Source organism: Cornus florida, unplaced genomic scaffold (genome assembly GCF_030987335.1).
Source record: "Cornus florida cultivar Cherokee Brave unplaced genomic scaffold, ASM3098733v1 CherokeeBrave_3.0.0_Hap2_Chr05, whole genome shotgun sequence".
Lineage (NCBI taxonomy): Eukaryota > Viridiplantae > Streptophyta > Magnoliopsida > Cornales > Cornaceae > Cornus > Cornus florida.
The window spans coordinates 100,338,236-100,347,925 of record NW_026775575.1 but is presented as its reverse complement, the minus strand read 5'-3'; the positions used below and the strand labels follow the sequence as shown (position 1 = coordinate 100,347,925).

Genomic DNA, 9,690 nt, shown 5'->3' with positions numbered 1-9,690 from the left:
TTCAAAGAGTTCCAATTTTATAACTGGTGAATTTCGGTACTCAATTTTATTTATTTATTTATTTTGTTTATGAAATTATGATGCATTTATAATTTAAATTTTTTAAAAATAAATATTACATAAATGAATATATACCTAAATGAACTATGATACACTCTCAAAGTTGCTGCCAAATTGGTTAAATTAAAGGCCTATTTGGCTAATATTTTTACTTCGTGTTTTTTGCTTTTGCTAGTGTATTGTAGCAAAACAAAAGTACGAAACATGTTTGGTAATGTGCGCTTCCGAAATTGAGGCCAAAATAGGAAGCATCAAAATGAATTTTTTTTTTTTTTTTTTTTTTTTTAAATTAACATTTTTAGCAAGCCATTCAAAATTTCGAACTAGCAGTGCTTTTTACCAAACATGTTTTCACGTTTTTGCTTCCAAAAATCTTATAACAAATTTACGTTACCAAACAAATTTTAAAATAGTGTTGAACACACTCTAAAGCGAAAACATTACTTCTAATTTGGGTCAAAGTAAAAACATAAAACAACTGTTGCCAAACATGCCCTAGAGGATTCTCTTGAAGTCCTTATATCCCAAAGTCCTAAGGACCTAACCCATCGAAGTTCATTTGCAGAATTGAACAAACAATAAAGCCAACGCTCCGGACTTATATACGGTGGATGAGGGAATCCTATATTTTCCTTTCCCAAATAGCCCCTTAAGAAATGGCCAGAAGCAGAGCACCACACACAGGCTACCTATGAACTCCCCTATCCCACACCCATTCCCATCATTGCGAACTCGTTGAAACCCTAACATTCCGATGGCTAATGCCATTAAGTGCACCAACAAAACAGTGGTGCTCGGGATGAAAATCGGGGACTCATCGAATGTATACCTTCCAGCATTAGCATTAGCATTGGCATTGACATTGTCATTGTCATCATCATCACCACTATTTGTTTGCTCTTTTTGTGTAACCTCAAACACAGTCTCTGATAGACCTAAGAGCTTCAGTATAATACTTAACATTCCAAATAACCATGCTGACATCGCGTTCACTCTCCACATTCTCTGGTTGTTCCACCATGCGCGGATTGACAAACCAATTTGGAGGTACTCTGATAGGGTGTAAAGGTTGTAGATGACAAATATTGAAATCGGTATCAATATAGCCGGTTCTTGAACCTATAGGAACAAATCAAAGTTAATATGTTGTTCGAATTTTAAATTTTAAATGTATTTTATTGTCTAAAGGGTTGTAATCTAGTGGTTCTTTCTAATTTTATTATATAAAATGTCTAGAATTTAAGTCCATGACAGAAAATGAGCATGTGTATACATAAAAGAAAAACAAAAACTTATTTACCAAAAAAAAAAAATTAAAAATAAAAAACAACACTAATAATTCAAGAAGTGTTAGTTGGTGAGGATAGAAAACACAGACAGGTCCAATGAATAATTTCTCTAAATGAATAATGATTAGGAATGGAGGGTTATGATTGGTGCTTACCTTGGGCAAGAAGTGTGAGTTGGTGATGATAGAATACGCGGGTAAAGTAGCATAACACAGCTCTGGAATTGAACGTAAGGGCCAACCTAGAAGCCACATGTATGCCATGCATTGCCTGAACTGGAGCTTACCAGTGACTGTAGCAAGCAATGGGTTTCTTGGGTTGATTAGGATTTCTAGAAGCCCAGTGGACCATCTCTTCTGTTGGATCATAGACGAAGGCCCACTCGAAGGTACACACCCTAAAAATGCATATGGCTTAGGATTACATAAGGCGGATCTCCAACCCTTCCCATGAATGGTAAGTCCAGTGAGAACGTCTTCTGTTGCAGATCCATATATCCAACCAATCTGCAACGCAGTTATCAAATCACACTCAATTAGAATTATCATATATACATATATACACACACACACATATACATATACATATACATGACCAAACATACAAGTATACAACATGACCTCTCACCTGTGTACCCCAGCTGGTACCATTTTCATAGACACAACTTGAGACCTTGGAGGCTGCCTCCATTAATGAAGTTGAATAATTGAGTTGAGTATAAGATTTCCCATTCAACCCTAACAAAATCTGAGCAGCTGATTTGTTGAACTTCTTTGAATTTCCAAATCTTTTCTCCAAGTATTCATCACTCAATTTACCTAATAAAGCAAGGTAATATTGCAGAAAGTGTAGCTCATTTAATATTATATATATATTAAAAAATTAAATAGAAAGAAGAACTATACTTGAGAGTTTATAGTTAATTCAAGTACCGTTAATTTCTTTCTCATCCGGTGATACACCATAAATAACTTTTCTTCTATGAAAACATCCAGTTCCACCGTATAATGGTCCTTGAATACCGGATATTCCATGCCCAATATACTATTTTAGACATTAAAGAAGACTTTAGATTAATTTTCTAAATCTATTAATTCACAAGTTTTCTTATATATTAACAAAATAATAATAATATTTTTGTAATTAAAATGACAACTATAATTAATTACTTACTTCATGTAGAACCACCAATTGATTTCCAAATGGATCATCCTTTGGTCCATCATAGAATTGTTGGGGACACTGAACGAATGCACAGTCCTTTTCATTTTGCACACCTAGGAGAAGACACATTGCATGGAGAGCGATTTGTGGATTGTTGGCGAACATGTCACAGTCTACGTTTAGCATGAAAGGAGCATTTGTCATCATTCCAGAAACTCTCGTCTGTTCATGATGTTGATTATGTTAATTTTGATGGGAAAACTAATTAGTAACACTTAAAAATGAATTATTAAGTAATATATGCAACTTTGTGTTTATATATATACTTTCGACAATGTTTGTGTTGAGAGTAGACTTCATAATTTATTGAAAAAGTTTAGAATTGAACTTCCTACCTCAATCCTGAGGTAAGAGCATCAGTGGGATGTGCCTAATGTGTGTGTACATATAGTACAGACAAAGATTAAGTAAATAATTCCGTGTCGTTGCTGAAAAATTCTTACTAGGACATTCATTGCGCCAGCTTTGAAATAATGTGGATTCTTTGAACGCTTCTCTCTTGAAATGTAGACCAGATGTGGCAATCCATTTGAATCACCCTCCTGGTTCTCCCATATAACCTGTATTGACCATTTTTACAATGAATTACAGAGAAAATACTACAATGAATTACTACTTTCTGGTGGCCCTAGCACTTTCCTGCTATACAAACAGTATCATTTAAAGGAATTTAAAAACACTCATTATTGTCCAAATGGAGATATATAAATCAAATCTTGAAACTTTCATTTCAAAGTAGAAGAATATACCATTTGGTTAAGCTCTTATCTATTTCATAAGTAAATCAACACTAGAGCTATAACCATGGATGGAGCCAATTAAAGGGGCGGGGGATATGCTAAAATTTTAAAATTGTCCCTCCTCGATTATATTTATTTATGGGTTAAGTGCAAAAAATCCCCTCATAATATACTAAATGTGCAATTATTCCTTTATTGTTCAAAAAATCTCAATATTTTTTTTTTTTGCAATTTGTAAATCATAATTTTGGCAGTAAAATTACTAAATTAGCATTACTTTATCATTAGCAAAAAAAATAATAATAAAAAATAAAAAGCAAAATGTCAAAATTAACCTTAAATTCATATTTTTCTTCTCTGCCTACCATAACATAAGAATATTCTATATAATTATATATATACACCATAAAATAAACCAACTGCACCCACCAAGCCTTGTCTTTTATTCTATATTCGTAAATAAACCCAACTATTTATAAAAGTTTGAGACAACACTGTTTAACTAGTAAAGAATGACATGTTGTATTCATGTTCAAAGTTAAAATTTGAAGAAGGAATAAGTGTAAAATTTGCAGATAAAAACTAAACAAGTCCACACAAGTGAAAATACTAATAAAATTGATCCAAACTTTCTAAGATTGCTTTGACGCGGCCTCATCTGAATACAAGAAGTAATTTTTTTATCTATTTTTATATGGAAAAAATATATCCCTTTTTTTATATGATTTATATTTATTTATACCGAAATTTGTAATTTGTTCTTAATTTTTTCTCTTAATCTTCTTGAATTTTAAATTTCCTTCGTTCGGTAGAGATGATATAAGGAAAAAAATGATAATAAAAAAGATGAGTTATCATTCTTCCTTCACAAATTTTCATCCGCCCAAATATGGGCGGAAGATAGGAAAGAAACAAGTGAGCTTATTATAGAAGTTTTAAATTACTATATCACCATTCATAAATATTTAATAAATCTCACAAATAAAGTAAGAGATGATTTTAATAGTAAAAGTCAACTTAAAAATTTATCTTTCCTTTTATCCTACCGATCAAATTAAATTGTCAGTTTTTCTATTCTCTTCTATCCAACCGAACAAAAAGAAGGAAATGTTTAATCTCTTTCCTAGGGATGTCTCAGTCATTCTTTGTTCTCTCCCTTCAATTCAATTTTTTTCCTTCCTACCGAACGGATCAGAAGAGATTGGAATTGGATTGCGGAGTTTTTATAGTAGGTCAAACAACGCTTTCCTGGTTGTGCTCTTTGGCTCTATGCTGATACTATGATCTTGGGGCTTGCGTGCTATGTTTTAGTGAGATACTACTTACTATCAACGACAGAGAAATTTGAGAGAGAGAGAGAGAAAATTAGAGAGAGATTATATTTTCTTATAGAAGGAGAGTTCTAGGAATGGAAATAAAATATATAGAAGTTATAGAATTAGAAAAGAATATTTACAAGAAATATCGATGTTTATATATATATATGTTTATATATATATATATATATATATATATTAAAATAAATAATACTCTACAAAAATTAAAAAATTAAAAATGATGTACAGATGCCAGAATCTCACTTGACATACCAAATAAGATATAGTATACTAAAAAAATAAAAAATAAAAATGATATTTTCTTGGAAACAAATTGCTAAACTACTAACATAGAAATATTTTAGAGAGTGAAAAATAATATTAGAAAGAAGATTTCCTTGGATTGGTCTTCAAGTACATCCAAATAAACCCATTCACTATTCAAATATATTGGTGTTCAAATATATACAAAATTGTTAGGGGTATTCTTGTTACACAAAAATGGTATTTTTGAATTTTTAGAAAATAAAATGACATCACCAATCGCTATTTTTCATCAAATTTATTCAATATGGGCCAATTTGCTCAAAAGATGAATAATACAGAAGTTATATGCATTTTTCTTTTTCTTTCTAAAATGAATATTTTTTTTTTGCACATTTTATATATAGCAAGGAATTTTTTTTTTCACTTTTTAACCCTTTATTTATTAGATTGTTCCCCTGCTACAACATATATATGATGATAGACTATATGCATACCTTAATAATTGTTTGATGGTTTCTGCAATCTATATTTGAGAACACTGCAAAATCGCCAGTTAGGTCACATGGCAAGGACCTTGTAGCAGCATCTTCAACTTTTTGACTAAGCTGTTCATATGCATCCTACAACAACCGAAAAAACGACGCACATTAATTTGTACATATATCATTGTCAATCCTTATCTGCATGTAACAACTTTTATTTATATCTCTTAGAAAATCATGACTAATTTGTTGAAAGTAGTGATCTAATTACACACAGAACACTATATTATTTGGAAGGGAATAAAAATGAAGGAAAACACTTTTTATTTCACTTGATTGAAAATGAGTACAATGCATGGGTTTATATAGGCTTCAAAATATAAATGTAAATAAAAATTAACACCCCACTAACATATCATTTAGTAGGCAAAACTCCCACTAACCCACTAGCATGACCATTTAGTAGGCAAAACTCCACTAACCCACTAACATGACCATTTACTAGTTGTAACTCTCATGCCCCCACTAACTTCAATAAAAAAACTCACATAAATATAAAATACCAAATAAAAAAACACCTATGACTTTCAAAGACATTTTAAAATAAAATAAAGTTTAATTTCTAACATAATTACCCTCCATTTTTTTGCCGTCTATCTTTGTACGTTCTGAAAAATACTTGCAAGAAGTTAGCCAAGAAAAGGAGCACTTTAAAAAACACATGTAAACATGTTTAGCATAAAAAATAATTTTCGACAAAGAATATGTTTTACATGGAAAGAATAAAAAATAAGAAAGAAATTTCAAAAACTCATTTGAAAAATAAATAAATAAAACCAAGAATCTGAAATTAGTAGGATAAATAATTTCTGCACATAACTCCAAACATGAATATTAATTACCTTCATCTTTATCCAATCTTGCTGGAACTCCAAGGAAGTATCATGGCCTAACAACTCGGTCTTTCTAGAAAAGTATCGAAATGGAGCTCTAATATGAATTTTGTACTTCTTACAGAAAGGAACCCAGAGCTTTGCAAACTTGGAAGTTTCAATTAGGGCATAAAAAGTGAGAGGGGAAGCGCCGTCGTCGGAAACATAGCAAGCCAACTTGTCAGCTGGGTAATCTAATGCTAACAAGGATAGAACAGTGTTCACTGTGATGATAGGTGGTTCTAGTGCAGCGTCTGCTGTTGTGACAAACATGTCCACTGGAGGGAGTTCAGGAGCCCTGTTTAAAAGAAAATTAAAATTAAACATCCATATAATCTTAATTTGTCAACTACGATACAGGCCTCCAACCCTTCTCAAAGGTTGAAGTACAAATAGACTCCAAATCGAAACAGACATGCAAGGATGGGTAACACACATATAATCTTAATCGAGTTATATGTAAACAACCACTTTAGTTTTGTACATGCATATATGTTATACCATTGCAAAACATGTTCATATATATATATGTGTGCGCGCGCATAGAATAATTTGTAGTTTGTGTATTTAATTATACCATTGCAAGAGTCTTTCAGGGTGTGTTATGAAATCCACTTGATTCCATTTAGTGCTGACAGAAAGAATCCACACGAAAGTAAAGAATAGCTCGCAAAAGAAGGCCATGAGCCAAGAGACGCCATGGTTTTCGCGGTTAAGATGACGATAGACAAGGAGGGAGATGAGAATGAAGAGGATAATGAGCTCCACAGCTCGTGGTATTGTGTTTTTACGACGGATTCGTTCATATAGAGGGAGAGAGACTGGACTGGCCATTAATTGATGAAGCTGAGAGTGCTGTCATATATATATATATATATAGTACTTACCCAACAAAAAAGACAAAATAAACACTGTTTATATTGTTTATGAATATTAATGTGTTTATTTTGCCTTTTTTGTTGGGTAAGTACTATAAAAAATACTCCGTATATAATTATTTTGCCTTCTTGGCCTCTGTTTGGTATATTATTGTAAATTTGTATGGTGTGCACGCTAACGAGTAACGTATGGAAGTGCCCTGTTATTATTGTCCATCCACATAATATGTAGCCAAGATTTCTATTTTTCAGATGTGGTATAGAAAGCTTATCCTGTTGACTTTTTTTTTTTTTGTTTTGTTTTGGAAAGGACATACACCACACATCAGGAAAAAAAAAAAAATAATGAAGAAAAAAAAAAGACACCTTTGTTGTGACTTGGTATAGGTATGCGAAGGGGATTTTACCATCCATAATTTTTTTTTTTGGGTATTATCAAAATTTTGTTGACCAAGATAATAAATATCTACAAACCTATCTATCTACCTTTACTATTCTATAAGTGTAAGCTTATTTCTTAATTTATTAATACTTTTTATTTATTTTTAAATAAAAGTGTAATTAAGTCTCTTTAAAAATATTTCATTAAATCATCTTATTTAACTCACATAAATAAAATAAAAATAAAAACATTAAATTGCCTTATAATTCATACAATATCCATTTTTTCTTATAAAAATTATATTGACATCTCATTAAATCACATTACTTAACTCTCACAATTAAAAAAGAAGAAAAAAAATAAAAATATATATACTATTCTAAACATGTAAGACATTTTCTTTATTTATTTTTTTTTAAAAAAAACCAATTAAAGAGTCTCATTAAAATGAATCATGTTGTGCTTTAATGAGACAAATAAAAAAAATGTAATGCTTTTTGTTTTTTCTGAGAATAATTTTTTTTTCTTAGTTGATACTCACACATATAAACCGAGTCTCATAACAAAAAAAATAGGATGTTTTTTGTTTTTTCTGAGAATAATTTTTTTTTAGTTGGTACTCACACACACAAACTTCTTACTTCTCTATAAAAAGTAGAGAATGATATCACTAGGTTATTGATATGTTAGTTTTTTAATAATATTTTAATTAGATAGAGATAACTTGAACATGAACTATTTGTGATTTAATGAGATTGTTTAATGAGAAAGAAAATAATAAAAGGTATGATAAAAAAAAAAAAAAGGACCCCACCTTTTTTTCCCACCATATCTATCTATCTATATATACACTATTCTAAAAGTTTGAGTTATTCTATTTCTTATTTATTTATTTATTTTCATACCGTTTTAACCAACGCATTAAGCATGCATTGTTGTTTGTATCCGGTACACATTTGGACACTTAATAAAACCTTTGTCACCCTTTGCATGTGATATTCTAATACTGAATCGTTTACCATTATCAATATGCAATTAAAGATGCATTTTTTGTTATTTTTTTCCGAAGGTAGAGTTTAACTAGGTTTTATTCTTACCGTTCTAATCCTTAATTAAAATAAAGGATAGTACGCACAAATTATGTTAGAATTTTACATACATAATTGACAAATATAATAAAAAAAATCACATACACAAGTAAAACGATATTTATGTGGTTTGGCAAATTGACTATATCTATGGGCAAAAAACAACTATCTTTTTACTCAAGTTTTTATTACATGTATACATTTTTTCTCTTCTCACAAACTCAACTCACTTTTTTTCTCTCTACTATTATCTTTTTTCTCTCTATCTACCTCTCTACTCAAACTCATCTCTATTTATAGAATCTTCAAAACCCAATTCTTTGTTGACAAAAATTATACCACTTGTCTACAATGAGTTACTAAATCAATCTTAACTCTAAAATAGAAACATAATGAGACACAATTTCTTTCACAAATTTCAGTCTTTCAAAACCGAAAAGGAAACTAATTTATGTAATTTTGAGCCACAAACCCAACAATCTTCACCTTGGCTCAAAATTCATCTTTACATGCTCCTCCATAGCTCTACCTTGACTGAAGATCTCTCCACCTTGAACCTAGCATCTTATTTCTTCTTGTCGTTCTTCGCCGTTCCGCCACACTCATCTATTCCTAGCAAATTATAAATTAAAATAATTGAACCTAGAATCTACTTTCGAATCACCAAATTGAACTATTCTTGCTTCTAGAATAATGGTTGGTGCTTTTGTAATTGCCAAGACTTTTTTCTTCTCTTGATCTTCCAATCTAAGAGATCTCAAAACAGGCTTCCATTATGTATTTGTAATTGCTTCACCTAGCATAGTATTTCCCAACAAAATATAGAGATTATTAACCTTCCTTTCCAAAAGCATAACACGTGGTCCCATTTTAATCTTCATTAATCCATTCTTCACTTCACACCAACAACCTTTGGAATTCAATGTTAGAGTTCTTACCAAACCATTCATTGTCTTGATTTTGATTGTTCCAATTCCCATAACATCACAAAAAACATTATTCCCCATAATTACCTTATCACCTACAGGTTTG

The 9,690-nt window shown here is 30.8% G+C and overlaps 1 protein-coding gene across 1 annotated transcript; it reads right to left on the bottom strand.

The window, feature by feature from the left end:
• Nucleotides 1–487: 487 nt before the first annotated feature.
• Nucleotides 488–7,183, bottom strand: LOC132307977 (cellulose synthase-like protein H1). The gene is made up of 9 exons (XM_059805905.1): nt 6,888–7,183; nt 6,281–6,608; nt 5,391–5,516; nt 3,017–3,133; nt 2,523–2,735; nt 2,282–2,393; nt 1,977–2,167; nt 1,505–1,855; nt 488–1,179 (listed from the first exon to the last, which is right to left on the bottom strand). Exons 1-9 carry the CDS (start codon nt 7,142–7,144, stop codon nt 616–618), a joined length of 2,259 nt encoding a protein of 752 aa, XP_059661888.1. The 5' UTR covers nt 7,145–7,183; the 3' UTR covers nt 488–615.
• Nucleotides 7,184–9,690: the final 2,507 nt, after the last annotated feature.

Excerpts from the sequence above, each read along its gene's own strand:
- LOC132307977 (XM_059805905.1), bottom strand. The coding sequence starts at position 7,144 with ATGGCCAGTCCAGTCTCTCTCCCTCTATATGAACGAATCCGTCGTAAA. Across the intron at positions 5,517-6,280 it reads AAGATTGGATAAAGATGAAG|GATGCATATGAACAGCTTAG; the intron begins GTAATTAATATT and ends CGGTTGTTGTAG. Across the intron at positions 2,168-2,281 it reads GGATGAGAAAGAAATTAACG|GTAAATTGAGTGATGAATAC; the intron begins GTACTTGAATTA and ends TTGCTTTATTAG.